The sequence below is a fragment of the Pseudorca crassidens genome, chromosome 8 (genome assembly GCF_039906515.1).
Source record: "Pseudorca crassidens isolate mPseCra1 chromosome 8, mPseCra1.hap1, whole genome shotgun sequence".
NCBI lineage: Eukaryota > Metazoa > Chordata > Mammalia > Artiodactyla > Delphinidae > Pseudorca > Pseudorca crassidens.
In genome coordinates this window covers 104131715-104149376 of record NC_090303.1, presented here as the reverse complement: position 1 = coordinate 104149376, position 17662 = coordinate 104131715, and the positions used below count along the sequence as shown (strand labels likewise).

At 48.8% G+C, this 17662-nt stretch overlaps 1 protein-coding gene and 1 long non-coding RNA gene across 17 annotated transcripts in view; one reads left to right on the top strand and one right to left on the bottom strand.

Annotated features, from left to right (window-relative positions):
* The window catches only part of PAXIP1 (PAX interacting protein 1), a 48020-nt gene that overhangs the window by 23623 nt on the left and 6735 nt on the right, over positions 1–17662 (top strand). For all 5 annotated transcript variants that reach the window (XM_067747551.1, XM_067747554.1, XM_067747552.1 and 2 more), the window contains 10 exons: positions 1847–2246; positions 2731–2825; positions 9277–9372; positions 10285–10422; positions 11043–11164; positions 11578–11762; positions 12885–12928; positions 14098–14168; positions 15275–15377; positions 16403–16571. In XM_067747551.1, coding sequence (XP_067603652.1) covers positions 1847–2246; positions 2731–2825; positions 9277–9372; positions 10285–10422; positions 11043–11164; positions 11578–11762; positions 12885–12928; positions 14098–14168; positions 15275–15377; positions 16403–16571 — 1423 coding nt within the window. The remainder of the gene's footprint in view (positions 1–1846; positions 2247–2730; positions 2826–9276; positions 9373–10284; positions 10423–11042; positions 11165–11577; positions 11763–12884; positions 12929–14097; positions 14169–15274; positions 15378–16402; positions 16572–17662) is intronic.
* LOC137229503 (uncharacterized) overlaps positions 10416–17662 on the bottom strand; it is a 46558-nt gene continuing 39311 nt past the window's right edge. For 10 of the 12 annotated variants that reach the window (XR_010945725.1, XR_010945717.1, XR_010945721.1 and 7 more), the window contains one exon: positions 12688–15105. This is a non-coding gene — a long non-coding RNA (uncharacterized lncRNA). Of the gene's footprint in view, positions 10619–12687; positions 15106–17662 lie in introns of those variants that run through there. The other 2 variants (XR_010945720.1, XR_010945719.1) reach the window with 2 other exon arrangements.

Sequence of the window (17662 nt, the reverse complement as noted above, 5' to 3'; positions counted from 1 at the left end):
TATGTACAAAAGTTTAAATTTTAAGGGTACCACAGGCTGTAAAGTGATGGTAACTCCCTCCCACCCCTGACCCCATGACCCCTCTGCCAGACCAGTGTCCTTTGTGTGGGCTCGTGGCCCATCTGCAGATATCCAGGCAGGGTCCCCTCCCCACTCCTGCCTCTTTTTTTTTTTTTTTTTTGCGGTACGCGGGCCTCTCAGTCGTGGCCTCTCCCATTGCGGAGCACAGGCTCCGGACGCGCAGGCTCAGCGGCCATGGCTCACGGGCCCAGCTGCTCCGCGGCATGTGGGATCCTCCCGGACCGGGGCACGAACCCGCGTCCCCCGCATCGGCAGGCGGACTTCCACCAGGGAAGCCCCTGCCTGCTTTTTTATGGAAATGTTAGCGTCCCAAATGCTGTTCTGTATACTTGTGCAGGGTATGTGGTGGGGTTCATTTCTCCCTCCACTTCACTGGGTATTTTTTAACACTTGGTAGAGAAGAATTAGTTATCCTGTTGATTACAAACGTGTTGAAAACTTTTCTTCCTGCTCAGAGCTCAACTTGAGGAGTTTTCAAAGTACCCAAAGAGTCTCCTTATAGAGATGTCTTACCTATAGGCTGACTTCAAAGACAGATATACTCAAACCCTTGAGTTTAACTTATTTCAATTTTAATTTATTTCACCACTAAATCCAAAGTCTGTTACTCTTGCAAATTATATAACCTTTATGTTTTGGAGTCTGTTTTAAGTGATATGTCAAAAACATATTTGAGATTTTTGTATAGGTTTGGTTTATGTGAAAGTTGCATTTCTGGAGTTTTATTTAAATGACAAGGATGTTTTTAATAGGGATAAATTGTATTGATTGACTTTTGGTAAAATCTGTTTGTTACTGGCTTCCTTGACTATGAGAAGTTGGCTTCCAATTTTTCTTACTTGAGCATGTTGGGAAAATTCATTGTATGACACGTTTCTTTTGTTACATCCAGCGCTGCGCAGGGTAGTAAAATGACATGGCGATCTGACGCTCAGCGAGCTGGTGTCTCCTGGTCCCGGTCCGGCCCCTTCCCGCCTTGCAGCTTGTTCGGCCCTCAGGCCGACTCCTGTCCCTGGGAGGGAGGGTGAGCTCAACCCCAGCTGTCTGGCGGCGGGGTTCTCTAGCTTGAGGTGTTCTGTTCCACGTGTGGAGCTCCCGTCACCTCTGAGGAAGGCGAGTGTACCAGCTGTGCTGAGGGCCTCTCGGCTGGGGGAAGGTCGACCACGCAAGCAAAACTAGTGCTGGTGTCTCTTCCGTCCCTCGTTCGTGTGACAGAGCAGGACGACCGCAGACGGGAGGGGCCGGCGGCTGCTCTCCAGGGTCGCCTGTGTCCCGTGCCTTCACAGGTCTTTGCGTCCTCCTCTGCCGGACCCCTTGCTCCTATGGGAAGCGGCAGCTGTGGGAAGGAGGCTTGGGTCAGGCTGTCCGGCTGCCGGTGCCTTCGTGGCCGGGCAGGAGGGGGCCCCGGAGGGACAAGGCCGCGCCCTGGGGCCGGCGAGGTCATTGTGGCCGAACACCCGTCCCTCTGCTCTAGAGCACGTTGGCCACTTGAGCTTGTGTCGGTCAGCTTTCACTCATTAGCTTGTTCCACTTCACTGAGGTTAGTTTCACATTTTGGGGAAAATGTCTCATGATATGAACTTACTTGCTTCACGGAGGCTGGTGATGCTTAGTGCACAGGAGACAATGGCAGCTGTGTTTGCACCGTCCGGCCAGCGAACGTCTGGCTGACGGCGTGTAGGGTGTGCCGTCGCCCTCCTGATGAGGGCCGGGGAGCACATGTCAGCAGCTGCTGATGACCACCTCGCCTGATTTCTGTTTCCAGATCTTACAGTCCCTCGCAGCTCCGACAAAGACCTTAGAGCCACAGGTGAACCACAGCCAGCAGAGCCATGCGAATGCAGCGCTGCTCAGCCAGGCGAAAGTGACCCCGGAGTCACATCTGTCACCACCGGCCCCGCCGTCCGTCCTGCACCTGCCGCCCCAGCAGGCCCTGCAGCTCCAGCAGCAGCCTTACCCGCCGCCGCCGCATCCGTTTCGGCCACCGCCGCAGGCCCACCAGCCTCAGTTACCCCCGCAGCAGCAGGCGCTGCAGCACCAGCTCGCACACTTGCAGCAGCTCCAGCGCCTGCACCAGCAGCAGCAGATGCAAACGCAGGTGCCCCAGGCCCCGCCGCCGTGCCAGCCGCAGCGCCAGCTGTTCGGACACGACCCAGCAGTAGAGAGTTAGTAATGTGGCTTCTTCCTTCTTTTTCTCCCAAAAGTCCTGTACTTACTTGGAGAGTGTTTGCAGGTAGGGTAAGGATTCATGCCAAAACAACTCTTAGAAAACGGGGAACGGGGGTCTCGTTACCTAACAAAGGACATAGTTAGGGGGACGGGACAGTCAGATTTCTTTGGTACTTTGGCACGCCATACCCCGGAGTGAACAGTGGCGTCCATAGAACATCAGGCTGCCGCAGGGACCAACTCGGATGCTCAGTGCCCAGGCAGGAACCGTTGGTTTCGTGTTCTCAGTCACTTAATGTAGACAGGTGAGCAGCTATGTTTGCAGCAGTGTGCCAGATGTCCTCACCATACTGGTGGATACGTGATGGTCGAGCGTGACTCGCTTCACGCATTCATACTGAACTCTGCAAGATGAGCTTGTTTATGTTTTGTGCACACATTCATGCGTTTGGGACTTTAACGCGTATGATTCTATTCTAGTTCCAGAAGAAGGCTTCTTACTGGGATGTGTGTTTGCAGTTGCGGATTATCCAGAGCAGATGTCTGACAAGCAGCTGCTGGCCACGTGGAAAAGGGTAAGGTTACTGAGATGCAGATACAGATACGTATACCTACACACACACATATAATACCTGAAGGTGTTACGGGCATTTTTATCAACACCCCCGGGACCTTGGGCAGATCCGCTGTTTGGGCTTCAGTTTTCCAAACTGTAAGTGGAAAAGGTTGGACTTTCTCATTCTTAAGATTATTTTCAGTCCTGAAATTCTGAGTGGCACGGATGACTTGTATATAACCGGGGGTGTGGGAAGAAGATCGGGTTTTGGTGCTCTCGGGTCGGGACCCTGGACTTATACGTAGCTGTGTCATCTCTGTTCTCCAAAGGCGAGTGGTTGGAAGGGACCGCAGAGTCCTCTAGCCCAGGTGTGGAACTGAGTCCGTTGATTGATGTATTGGTTTGCACAGTGGCCTTTAAAGGAAAGGAGAAGCAAACGCTTTCTCTTGCAGTGCCACAAATCAAATTGAGCCCAGTTTTCTTTAAAAGCATGAGTTTGTGTGCTTCAGATGCATCTGCAGTGGCTTCCCTGCAAGCACTGTTGGTGTCTAAGCCCCCGCCATGTGCCAGGCAGTGTCAGACCTAGGGAACGCTGGTGACTGAACAGGAGCGAGGAAACCGGGAGACGGGTGGAGGAGCAGCCGCACGCTCGGGTGACGGTGAGCAGCACGTTGGGTGCTGGAGAGCCTGGAGAAAGGTGCTAGCCGGGCGGGTGCTTGTCAAGCAGAGGACCCTGTCTGCGAGGCCGAGTAAGCGTTCAGGGGAGGGAGGGGTCCCGGTGGAGAGAGTGGCGTCGGCAGGGCCGCGGGGCTGCGGAAGGGGCGCGGCAGCGGGAGAGCACGCCCCTGGGGGCGGGGTTAGGGTTGGGGTCCGGGAGTCACGGAGGGCCTAAGACCCGACTTACCTGGCGCGTTGTAGGAACCGGAGTTTGCTCCCCATCGTCTTGAGAGCGCGTGGAGCGTGGGCAGGTGCGCGTGTGGCCGTGAGATGTTGGGCACGGAAGGCCGGGGAGGTGGCTGGGCTGGGGCTTGGTTGGGAAGCGCTGAGCACCCGAAGGAGGGCAGCCGCCAGGGGCAGGGGAGGAGACGCCTGTCTGAGAGTTACAGCGGCAGACGTTTTGTTTTTAATTATGGAAGTGTAGGGGGTAATGATATTTAGAAAGTATCCTGAAGAAAAAAGTAGAACAAAATTCAGAGATACGAAGAGGTTTGCTTTCGGTTTTGGGGGTTTTGTTTTTGTTTGTCAGTTAAAAGGTTAGTCCGAGAGGTCCAAAATTAAATCCTAGAAGTTTGGGAACAGAGGAAATGAAGGCAAGAAAGTTGAAAGAAGGTCGCTTATAACTGAAGGGCGTTTCTGCAGATTGAAAGGAGAGAAGAGGGCGCTGTTCGGGCTGCCGTGAAGGTGCAACGTGTGAGGGATGCCCGGGCTCAGGGCTTGAGGACGCGTACCAGCGGGACCTGGGTGGGCGTCTGGCTCTCAGAGGCAGCCCGTGATTCCCAGCCCGGGATGCCGTATCCAGTCCGGCAGTCAAATGGGACTGTGGGATGAAGATATTTTCAGACTCCCCCAGTCAGAAACTGTGCCTGCCGTGTGCCGTGCCACCCAAGAGGAGGGTGTGGCCAAGGGTGGGGCTTGACCCAGAGATGGAAAGGGATTCCGAGGGTGAGGGTGCAGGGCAGTCCAGACAGGCGTGAGAGCTGGTGGAGAGGGACCAGCCAGCACCGGAGCGGGGGGCGGCGTCCGGGAGGGACGGCACGGGGTGGAGGAGACAGGTCGCTGGAGGGGCTGGACCGTGTTAAGCGGAGGTGACACTGCGTTCGTCTTCTGTTGCTGTGTGATGACTCCCCCGAGACTCAGTGACTTGAAACAACAGACACTTACTACCCCGTGGTTCCTGTGTGGGCTGGAAGTCCTGAAGCGGCTCGGTGGGTGGCTAGAGCCCTGGCCCCCAGGAGGCTGCATCTGAGGGCTCTGCTGGGCTGCAGGGACCGCTTAGAATGCCGCCCCCATGGCTCTTGGGGGGCCCCACCCCCCCGCCCCGGGCCTCTCCAGGGAGCGCATCTGCTCAGCATGGCGCCGACTCCCCCGTGGCTTTGCTGAGGCCGCATGCCATCGCCCGGCGCGCTCTGTTGGTCTGGCCCACGCTCCAGGCCGAGTCCAGCCCTGGCCCCTGGAGGGAGGAGAGTCAGGTGACGTGCTTTTGAGCCAGCATGTTGCATTTCTTTGAAGAGTCTGGGAAAGAAATAGTGAAAGGTACATGGAAAGCTAAGAAAAAGACAGACGAGAAGGAGGGGAATGAGGCATTTGTTAACACCAGGGAAAGCAAAAGTTGGTAGCAGAAAGGAACTTCGTCCCGGTGTGCCCTGATAGACCAGGTAGGTGGTGAGCTGTACTGTATTAAATCCCAAAGGCTGATTGAAATAGGGACTGTGATAGAACCAGATTAGGAAGGCGCACGTGCGTGTGTGTGTGTGTGTGTGTGTGTGTGTGTTAGTTTCTGGGGGGAAGGTGGCCTCCACAGTAGGAGGTTGTAGATAACATCTAAAGCTAAAAAAGAAATTGCATAGAATGTATTAGTTAGAATATATTAATAATTACCAGAAGGAGTTAAAGAGCTGGATGTGGCAGCCTTAGGGGAGTGGAAAGTGAGTGGGGTACTAGCAAACTGCTGGTTTTGTCCTGGGCCTTATTAAACTATGTTTATGCGTCACTTTAATCAACGTAAAAATCAAATTTTAAAAGTAGTAAATGGAGAGGAGTGGGTCAGGATGGCAGAGGAGAGCGACGTGGAGCTCCGCCCACTTCCACAGGTGCGTCAGAAATACGTGCACATGTGGAAACGGCTCTCACACAATATCTACTGAACGCTGGCAGAAGACCTCGGACTTCTGAAGGGGCAAGAAAATCTCCACGTAACCGGGTAGGACAAAAGAAAAAAGAAAAAAAGAGAGAGAAAGGAATCAGGATGGGACCTGTGCCCTTGGGACGGAGCTGTGAAAGAGGAAAGGTTCCTGCACCCTGGGAGGCCCCTCCCTGTCAGGGAGATCAGCGGGGACAGAAAGGGAGCTTCCGAACATACAAAGAAGAACTTAACACCAATCCTTCTCAGACTCTTCCAAAAGACTGAAGAGGAGGGAACACTCCCAAAGACCTTCTGTGAAGCCACCATCACCCTGATACCAAAGCCAGACAAAGACGCTACCAACAAAGAAAATTACAGGCCAGTATCTTTGATGAACATAGATGGATGCAGGAATGCTCAACAAAGTATTAGCAAACCTAATCCAACAAAACATAGATGATAACACCACGACCAAGTGGGAATCAGCCCACGTTCATGAGGATGGTTCAGCAGACACAGATCAATCAGTGTGATACAGCACATCAACAAAAGAAAAGACAAAAACCACATGATCATCTCAATAGATGCAGAAAAAGCATTTGATGAAATTCAACACCCATTCATGATAACTCTTACCAAAGTGGGTATAGAGGAACCAAAATATAATAAAAGCTATTTATGACAAACGCACAGCCAATACAATACTCAACAGTGAAAAGCTGAAAGCCCTCCTGCTAAAATCTGGAACAAGACAAAGATGCCCACTTCACCTCTTCTATTCAACATAGTTTTGGAAGTCCTAACCACAGCAATCAGACAAGAAATAAAAAGGTATCCAAATTGATCGGGAAGAGATAAAATTGTCATTGTATTCATATAACATGGATACATACAGGAAACCCTTAAGACTACACACAAAAATGAATTCAGCAAGGTAGGAGGAGGATACAACATACAGAAATCGGTTGCATTTCTTTATACTAATAATGAAGTATCAAAATGGGAGTGTGAAAAAAACAATTCCTTTTAAAATCATACTCCCCAAAATAAAATACTTAGGAATAAAGCTGGCCAAGGAGGTGAAAGACGTCCAGGCTGAGAACTATAAAACATTAATAAAGGAAATTGAAGATGACTGAAAGAAATGGAAAGCTAGCCCATGCTCTTGGATGGGAAGAACTAATATTGTTAAAATGGCCATACTACCCAAAGCAATCTACAGGTTTAATGCCACCCCTATCAAATTACCCATGACATTTTCCACAAGTAGAACAAGTAATCCTAAAATTTATATGGAACCATAAAAGACCCAGAATTGCCAAAGCAATCCTGAAGAAAAAGAACAAAGCAGGAGCCATGACCCTCCCAGACTTCGGACAATACTACAAAGCTACAGTAATCAAAACAGTGCGTGGTACTGGCACAAAAACAGACATATGGATCAGTGGATCAATGGGCACAATAGAGTGCCCAGAAATAAACCCACACACCTACAGTCAGTTAATCTTCAACAAAGGAGGCAAGAATATACAATGGAGAAGAGACAGGCTCTTCAGCAAGTGGTGTTGGGAAAGCTGGACAGCTGCATGTAAATCAGTGAAGTTAGAACACACCCTCACACCTACACAAAAATAAACTCAAAATGGCTTAAAGACTTAAACGTGTAAGACATGACACCGTAAAACTCCTAGAAGAGAACACAGGGAAAGCATTCTCTGACTTAAGTCATACCAATGTTTTCTTAGGTCGGTCTCCCAAGGCCGTAGAAATAAAAGCAAAAACAAACAAATGGGACCTGATCAAACTTACAAGCTTTTGCACAGCAAAGGAGACCATAAACAAAATGAAAAGGCAACCTACTGACTGGGAGAAAACCTTTGCAAATGATGCAAGTGCCAAGGGCTTAATTTCCAAAATACACAAACAGCCTCACACAACTCAGCCACAAAAAAACAACCCAATCGAAGAGGACCCGAAACAGACATTTCTCTAAAGTAGACGTAGAGATGGCCAGTAGGCCCACGAAAGGATGCTCAGTATCACGAATTATTAGAGAAATGCAAATCAGAACTACCATGGGGTACCACCTCACACAGGTCAGAATGGCCATCATTAAAAATAACAAATAACAAATGCTGGAGAGGGTGTGGAGTAAAGGGAACCCTCCTACACTGCTGGTGGGAATGTAAGTTGGTGCAGCCGCTATGGAGAACAGCATGGAGGTTCCTCAAAAAGCTAAAACTAGAACTACTGTGTGATCCAGTAGTCCCACTGCTGGGCATAAACCTAGACAAAGCTATAATTCAAAAAGACGCACCCCTGTGTTCATAGCACTATTCACAATAGCCAAGACGTGGAAGCAACCTAAATGTCCGTCGACAGATGAATGGATAAGGAAGGCGTGGCACATATCTGCAACGGAACATCACTCATCCATAAGAAGGAATGAAATGATGCCATTTGCAGCAACATGGATGGACCTAGAGATGATCATACCGAGTGAAGTAAGCCAGACAGAGAAAGACAGATACCATATGATATCACTTAGATGTGGAATCTAAAATGCTACACAAACGAATCTATCTACAAAACAGAAGCAGACTCATGAACACAGAGAACAGACTTGTGGTCGCCCAGAAGCAGCGGGTTGCGGGGCGGATGGAGTGGGAGGGAGTGTGGGGTCAGCAGGTGTAAGCGAGAGCGCAGAGAATGGACAGGCAGCAGGGTCCTGCTGTAGCGCACAGGGAGCTGCGTTCAACATCCTGTGATGAACCGTAATGGAAAAGAATATTTTAAGAAAAGGACTTGTATATGTGTACGTGTAACTGAATCACTGTGCTGTGTACCTGAAACTAACACCACATTGTAAATCAACTAGACTCCAGTTTAAAAAACATTTTTTTAATAAAAAATTTTAAAAAGTTGTAAATGAAATGGAATTGTTTCGTGGGGCAGGTCTTTTTAACATATAAAGTTCTCGCTCTTTCGGTATACAGCGTTTTAAGTTTTGACCAGTTCTCCTTAGTGCCACACAACTATGTAACCACTGCCGTCGAGGTACAGGACAGTCCCCTCACCCCAAAAAACTGAATCTGTTTTTAAAAATAATTTTCTGGTGTTCACAGACTTCATTTTGACCTTTTTTTGGTTTTGTTTTTTTCCCCCTTTTAGAATAACGTTTCTTAAAAGCAGTGATTCTAGCCCCGGGGGACGATTGGCAATGTCTGAGACATTTTTCACTGTCGCAGCTGGGGGAGTGATATTGGCGTCTCAGGGGGAGAGGCCAGGGGTGCTGCCGGCCCCCTGAGATGCTCAGGATCCACCCCCGCAGCTCAGTCAGCTGGTGTAAAACGTCCGTAGTGCCCAGTTGAGAAACCCTGTTTTAGAAAGAACATTCCACTTTTCCTTTGGAAGTTCAGATGGAATGGTGTTAACGTTCATTTTTATTGTACAGTGCAGGGTGGAAAAGTCCGTAGATATAGCTGATAACATCTTTTCTACTTTTGGGGAACTAGACGATGAAAATGTATAATGGATTCTTTTAGTAGCCGTCTTATTTGAAATTACAATTCCCTCTTCCCCTGAGCGCTGGAGGTTGACTGTGACTCTGGGTCTTGTGCGTGTCTAGATAATCCAGGCGCACGGAGGTGCTGTGGACCCCACGTTCTCGAGCCGCTGCACACACCTGCTCTGTGAGAGTCAAGTGAGCGGGCTGTTCGCACAGGTGAGTGGGGGCTCAGCTGCGATGGAACCGAGTCTGTCCCTTTCTCTGGACAGTGTTAGCGTTCTAAGTGACTCTAGTGATGATCGTGTTTGGAAAGGACTTTTTTCTACCTCTAAAAATAGAAAATTGCTTCTTACTAATTCTCCTCGATCTTTGGTGGGTTAGATAGATACCTCTGTGGCCTTTCTGTCTGTGAGGAATGGAGAAGGGGACATCCCAGGTGGTGCTAGGGGAGGGTAGACGGCCTTCCGCTCCAGTCCAGGGCCACACTGAATGAAGAGCGGCCGGAAGCAGGATTTCTTAACTGTTGGGGGATTCGTATGCAGGCCTGACCTGGTCAGTCCTCCAAGCTTCTGTCCTGCAGAGCAGACGCTTCCTCCTCAGTATTACCTGCTCTCCCCTGAAAGTTCATTTCTTCTCTTTTCTTAAAAATGTTATTTGTAGACAGACGCGTGTCAGTGTGTGTGACACACGGCCTCTAAGGAACCCCTGTTAGAGTAGGTAGTGGTGCCTGTGGGGAGGTGCTCGGTGCTTACTTTTAGGTGAGCAGTTGCGTTCTTTCGTGACTTGTGTGCGGGGCCCTTTGTGTTCTCATGGGGCGGTTTTAATTTTGATGATCAGAAATGTCGTCTCCTTCCGTGACAGAAGTTATTTCCAGGTTGTCAGACGTGTAGCTCTTCCCCCCCGGTTGGCTCTTGTTCTTGGGTGGCCGGTAGTGTTTTCGGGGTGTGTTAAAGTTAACCTGCGGCACCGTTGCAGTTCATGGCTTCAGTAAACTGAGTGCTGAGCTCGTGAGATTCCTTTATTTATAGGACTCCCGTTAAAGGTGGCCTTGTTAGCTGTCCAGCCTTATAGTCTGTGTTTAGCCTGCAGTGAAAGCCCCCGAGACCAGCCGTGCTCTTGCCTTTGCAGGCGGTGAAGGAGAGGAAGAGGTGTGTCACGGCGCACTGGCTGAACGCGGTGCTGAAGAAGAAGCGGCTCGTGCCGCCCCATCGGGCCCTGCACTTCCCCGTGGCCTTCCCGCCCGGGGGGAGGCCGTGCTCCCAGCACGTAAGGCTCACCCCTCCTCCTCTGCTGGGGGGGTCGTCTGCTCCCGTGTCCTCCGTGGGCTGCGAACGGCCCGCTGGCCGGTGCCGAGCGCGATAGGCATCTTACGTCCTTCTGTTCTCCTGTAACAGTCGCGGCTTCTGCACGGAGTCACTGTTTCATTGACTCTCCTAAGTCTCTGACACCGTTTCATAAATTCCTGAAACAAAGCAAGCGACTCAAACCAGAAGTGGCTGCTGTTGGCCAGACGTTATCACTTGTGGGTTCTCCCACTCAGCTGAGCTCAAAACTGGGATCAGTAAGAAGAACTGACTAATCTTTACATGCTTAATACAATAGCTTCATTAAGATTATCTGAACGGTGTCGTAGTAACACAAAAATGGTTTTCCCATGCTTGGTAGGTTTCTTTTCCATCCCCTTGCTGGCTGTGTGTGTAACACTTTCACCATTAACAAAGTTCTGGTTTTGACATTCTTAGAGATGATGTCACTAGATGCCTCTCGTGATGCCAGAGAGGGAACGGAAACACACGTGTCTATAAAACAAGTAAAATGTAGAAGACAGTTCTATTAACTGGGTTAAATTGTCGTTATATTTTGGCCTTCTTGCTCTTTTTCCTTAGATTATTTCTGTGACTGGATTTGTTGACAGCGACAGGGATGACCTGAAGTTAATGGCTTACTTGGCAGGTGCCAAGTACACGGGCTATCTCTGCCGCAGCAACACAGTTCTCATCTGTAAAGAGTAAGCACGGTTCTGAAGCCATCCTTAATCTTCAGTTTATACACACTGTAGTGGCTGTGTCAGCACTGCTGTATTTCTTAATATGTCATAGTTTCGTGACGGAAATTAGGGTGTGAAAATCAAAGTCTGTTAACAGGATAGCAACGATATTTATGATAATGCTAGCAGAAGAATTAAATTAGATGAATTAATGAGATGCAGTTTAGCCCAGGTAACAGCAGTAAGGTAAAGGTAGGCCTAGCGATGATCTCGTGACCCATGTGTGCGCTTCCTTACCAGCCAGGGTTGGCTCTACAGAAACATCCCTGCCACTTCTAGTGTGAGAAAATGTGGACTGGCTTTGTTGAATGTAAATATAAACTTGAACACAGAACTCTAACATTTAATAAATGTGTTTTCTCTTCAAAAAAAAGACCAACTGGTTTAAAGTACGAGAAAGCCAAGGAGTGGAGGATCCCGTGCGTGAACGCCCAGTGGCTGGGAGACATCCTCCTGGGGAACTTGGAGGCCCTGCGTCAGATTCAGTACGGCCGCTACACCACCTTCAGCCTGCAGGACCCCTTCGCCCCGGCTCCGCACTTGGTCTCAAACCTTCTGGGTAAGCGGGGCCGGTTCCGCGTTGCCGCCAGCCTGCGTACTAAGCACCACCTGTCTCGGCTTCGGCCCTCTCATCGTTCTGATTTCATTTCCCGTTTCCTCGCCACATCTTCCTCTGCACTCTGCCCAGGAGTTTTTGTTGCTGTGTGTTTTGGTTTGCGTTTTCTAAATGGACTCTCAGAGGTAGCAGGAACGTGCAGAAGCCTGCTGATCTTGTCTCAAGCCGGCTCTGGTCTGTCCAAGGCTCCCCGTGAGCCGTAGCCCACCTCCCCTTCAGCTGCGCAAAACTGGTGGAAGGATCACTACCCCGACTGTACACGCTACAGCACTTAACGTTACTGCATTTAGTGAACTGAACGTTACTCCAGAAAACGGGCGTTCAATTCGAACACTGCTTTAACGTGCTGTCTCTCAAAGGAGCCTGTTAAGTTCCAGTTTGAATGGCTTCAGTCACGAGAAAGCCCGTCTTCATTTTGAGCTGTGGTCTGCTTGCTCCCCTGTGACGCACCTGCTGGTGTGACGTCACCTCGTCCTCAGTGGACACGCACCCTCGGTGCTCTGCACGGTCGCCGCCCAGCGCGCTGTGGTCCTTGGTGTCAGCCCCCTCGTCGCAGTCGGTTTCTTAGAAGCCGGACTGTGTGGCTCCCAGAACTGGCCGGGGGGACAGCACACGTGGGGCGGGCAGCCTCTGCTGTGCCCATCACTGCAGCCGCTTAGTAACAGTCTTCATATTTTCCCCTTATTAAAGGTTGTCCGCCAAGCCACCGTGTGTCCAGGATTACCCGCTCCTGAAAGGGCTTTTTGTTTTTGTTGTTGATGATACACTTCCTTTTTTTTTTTTTTAATTGGAGGATAGTTGATTTACAGTGTTGTGTAAGTTTCGGGTGTACAGCAAAGTGAATCAGTTTTACATACATGTGTATCTATTCTTTTTTTTTTTTTAAGATTCTTTCCCCATGTAGGTCATTAACAGAGTATTGAGTAGAGTTCCCTGTGCTCTACAGTAGGTCCTTGTTATCTGTTTCATGTATAGTAGTGTGTGTATGTGTCATGAAAAGGCTTTTGTAACACGGCTTATCTATTTACACAGTATATGTGAAAAGTAACCCGTTTCTCTCTTCAGATGCTTGGCGAGTTCCATTGAAAGTGTCGGCAGAGTTGCTGATGGTATGTCAAGCTAATTACCTTACTTTGGCTGTTACTGTGTATTATACACATGCAGGAGGGATACATTTGTATTTGTGAATTAAGAATTCTTTTAGTAGTTTGTCACCATAACAAATGAGGGCTGTATCTTCTCGCCTGTCGTAGCTGTTTAGTATACCCTGCATCTTTTTTTTCTTAATTGATGATATTGTCAGTTATTCATATTTGTCAGTTATTCATATTTATACACATTAGGAACATTATCGCTTCTTAAAGAATCGGAGAGCTGAGTAAGTAAGACGACGTGTTTCCATAGGGTCAGGGAGGCAAGAGCTGAGGCGTTAGTGCAGTAGCCCTGGACCCACAGCTCACTCTGCAGGAGCCTGGACCTCACCGTGATGGGACTGTTCCCGCATGTCCCAGGTGGGGTTCCAGCCCGCTGGCTGAGCTCTGATAGGGTACCTTCAGGAGGGACCGTTCTGGACCTGAAGGCCAGCAGTTGGTTGTTATGAAACAAGTTGGGGGGGGCATCTGCACTCTCATCTCAGATTGAGAGGTCATTGCTTCAAGTAGTAAAACAGAGAGAAAGTGTATTTGTGGACGAAGGTCTGCACAGAGGTGAGGCAAGGGTGAAGGCTGACTCGGGGGTTCCTCCAGGGGCACCGGCCTCACCCTGCCCTTCGACTCAGCGTGTCCGCAGGTCAGGGGCTCCGGCTGGTTCCAGGAACGTGGGCGCCCCGCGCCTGGGGACCAGAGCGGCCTTCAGCACCTTGCCCCGCCCTCCAGAGCACTGTGACCTGATCGTCCTGAACCCTCGTGGGTGACATCTCAGTTCAGGAAGAGTCTCTTTTTGGGCATGTAGTTGCAATGAGTATGTTTTCCAAATTCCAAACTGGGACACAAGACAAAATATTTGAAGTGAAAAGTGTTCTGAAAAGTTCAAGGTTAAGGATTAAATCCGTAACGTGAACAGAGAGAGGGGTGAAGACGTTTTAAAGAACTGCTGGGTCTGGTGAATAATGAGGCCACCAGCCCAGGGCTTCCCTGGAAGGCTCGCGTGTGTCTGTCTCGGCTGGTGAGGCATGGTGGTGGGTGCGTGTGTCTCGTACACAGTGGGGTAGGTGGAAAGCTCTCGGAAGCTACTGTATTACTGGGGAGACTGATTAAAGTGAATCATATTTTAATCACAGGGTGTACGGCTGCCTCCCAAACTGAAGCAGAATGAAGCCCCTGCTGTCCAGCCCTCCTCCAAAAGAGCCAGGTAGGAAGAAGCGCCTTTTTTTTTTCTTTTTTTTAATGGTTCATGATGAGCTTTTACAGGTTTGTTTTAGAAAATGGTGGCAGTTGGGAAAGTTCCCTGAAGTGTTCAGTTGGGACAGTTCCCTGAAGTGTTCACAGTGAACAGGATTTGGAAGGATTTGCTGACTGCGTCACAGCTTTATCGCGGCACGTCTCATTTCATTGCTGGAGATAAACAGGGAATAGCCAGTGTTTTTTCCTCTCATTAAAAAAACAGTTGAATCTTCTCCATTAACCAGAACCGCGCCAGAACCCCCAGTGAGCTGCTGTGGTGGAACGGGGGTGGGGGACTGGAACCCGCTCCAGGCGTCCTCGGTGTGGGCCCGGGAGCCTGCGTCCCGACCCCTGACCCAGCGGGTCGGCGGGGGGTGGCTGTGTGCAGACCTGCGCTGGTCTCACCTGGTAAAGAGAGGCCGGCGGCTCCATTAGAACCCAGAGGCCCTCCAGGCCGTGCTCAGCGAGGGGCCTCCTCTCTTCCCTGCCCCTCAGCGCTCCCTCCTGCCATTCCCCACATCCATACAGTCTGGGAATGATTGGATTTTTTTTAGTGAAAGGCTAATTATGTGATTATATATGTCATTAAAATGCCACAAATAAGTTTTTCTTAATTGAATAGACTGTCTCAAATATAAGCTAAAAATAGGATTTGAGAAAATTGAAGGAAATGAAAAAGACTGAGGTTTAATTTAAAACGTGTGCTTGAGTCAAACAGCTTTGTTCTGTGCCGTCTGGGTTGAGACGGGGCAGGTGGAAGACACAGGACTGGAGCCTGGGGTGGGGGGCCTTCCGCTCTTCAGGACCAGCAAGGCCAGTGAGGGCGGGGGCGGGGCTGCTGGTGAAGTGGGGCGCTGATTGGCTGCTTCCCTGGGAGGTGCCACACGGAGGCCTTTTGGGGGTGCCTGTGTGTGAATGGTGGGAAAGAAAAAGAGCAGGTAAGTCATTGTATTTTCCCTTTAAGGAAAGACCACCACACACACTTAAAGCTTGTTAAAGCTATTAAAATCCCTTGTTTGCTAAAGAACATTTTTAAGTAAATAACAGGCGGTCTTTTCTATGTGTATTTTATAGAATTGAAGATATACCACCTCCCACTAAGAAGCTAACACCAGAACTGACCCCTTTTGTGCTCTTCACTGGATTTGAGCCTGTTCAAGTTCAGCAGTATATTAAGGTGAGACTTCTGCACAAGGATTTCTAGGAATGTTCCTTTCTGTTTGTTTGCTTGAGGCCAGCAGTCTAATTAAACTAACATTTAATCAGGAATATCATAATATTATAAGTGTTTACAGTGTGTATCTATAAACTGTGTGTCGTCATTACCTCATCAGTGACTTCCCGCCTCATTCCTGCTACTGCTTCACACTTAGATACTCGCTTTCTCATTAGGAGAAAAACGATTTAGGTGAGTAGACCGAGAACCATTTCTATAATCATGTGAACATGATTAGCAAGCCCACTCGGACATCATTTTCATAAAGACATTAGCTTAAAATAGTAGCTGTGCCTCTTCAGGTTTTCTGATTGAATCCACAGTCTTTCAAGACTTGTTTTCTTGGGTAGGAGGGTAGGCCCAAGGGGTGGTGGTGTGTTTGTGTATTTAGATAAATAAGCTTCTTGGAAATAACACCAGGAGGGATTATGGGATTTTGTTTTGTTATTTTGGGGACGGGGAGGGCGATGGCTAAGAGTAGGAGTTGACCTGTGTTACATGGATTCATACGTTTTACTTTTTTTTTTTTTAAGGAAAAGAAACAATTATACATGCTACTATACGTTTATAGTATAATTTATTTTCTTTACTTTTAGAATTGAGTATAGTTAAAGAGATCATCTTTTATATGTTTATGTCTTCTCAGTCAATTCTTAGGTCATCATTTCTTAAAATAGAGACAGTATTTTAACGTGCCTCAGTAACACTCACTTCAGCTTAGAAAGCCTGGGCAGCTGCGTTGTTTTCAGAATTTTACTTATTTATAGGGATGTCTTACTTAATCCTGATCTGCACAGCACTGATTAGGGAAACGTACATTGTCAGTCCTAGTTTTCACTTTCCTCCTACAATGGCGTGGGTTTGGTTTTACCAGTTGCACTGTTTTCCGTGGCCGAGGACTCTGTTCGTAGTCTTAGACGCGTCCCAGGCCGTGTGCAGCTCTGTAGGCCTAGCTCTCACCTCTGGTCTGTGTTCGTGACCCCCAGAAGCTCTACATTCTTGGTGGGGAGGTCGCCGAGTCTGCACAGAAGTGCACCCACCTCATCTCCAGCAAGGTGACGCGCACCGTGAAGTTCCTGACGGCCATCTCCGTGGTGAAGCACATCGTGACTCCGGAGTGGCTGGAGGAGTGTTTCAAGTGTCAGAAGTTCATTGGTGAGTAGCAGCATCTGTACCTCAGTGAACTTATTACTTCAAGAAAAAACCCTTTTAATTTGGCATTGTCTCCATTTTCATCCCAGCAAACATCTAGTTCATTTGTTAACTCTTTGTTATTTATCCATGTAAATTCATAAACTTATTCCATGTTCCAGTCATTTGATTGATATCTTTGCATTTTACCATGAAATTTGGAAGGTATTGGGGGAAGAAGCAGCTCTGCATCCCTGCCATGTTGTTTCCTGATGTGAGTGTATTTTGTTTGGAACGCTGGCTGTCGGATGAGATTCCACATGCAGTACAGCGCCCGGCGGGGAGCCCGGCAACGTCCGGGCAGGTGGGAGGGTCAGCGTGTCCCTCCCTTGCCCGTCTCCCACTGTCCAGGGCACCGAAAGTGAAATCCTGTTACTGGCAGTGACACTTAGAGATAGTTTTTTTCTTAGATGAGTCAGTACACCCAAGTGTTTTTAGAGCCTTGCTAATGAGCGCAGAGCGAATATGATTCCAAGTGACTTTTCTCTGCGGAATAGATTTGCAGCTTCGTCTCACGTGTGTTTTCCTCTGTGAGGGCACATCACAGCCCGTTGCCCTCAGGGCACTGGACAGCACTGTGCTTATAGGCCGATCAAACAGCAAAAATCACTGACAGAAGCACAGAAATGTGAAGGAAGTAGCAGTAAGTGAATCACGGAAGGACCCTTGTTCTCAGAACGAGCTGAGCCAGGGCGAGCGCCGCCGTGTCGGCCCCAGCGGGAAGCGCTGCGTGGGCAGCTCTGCCACGTCCACAGAGAACTGCAAAGCACCACAGACGCTGGTTTTGAGATTACAAATAAATTGTACCGAGTGGGCATATTCACAAATACGAAATCCACAAATAACTAGGTTCAACTATATTATGTAGTGTTTAGAAATTTTCAGTTGAGATTTTAGAAATTTTTTTCGTAAAAGATACTAGTGAAATATAAATAACAATGCAGGCAGAAGAAGAAAAACGTAGAAACAATACCATAAACGTAGATAAGCTCTCAATTGTATGAGCCATAAAGTTCAGAATGAGGGAGTCTGTTCTTTAGCTGAAATTTGAGCTG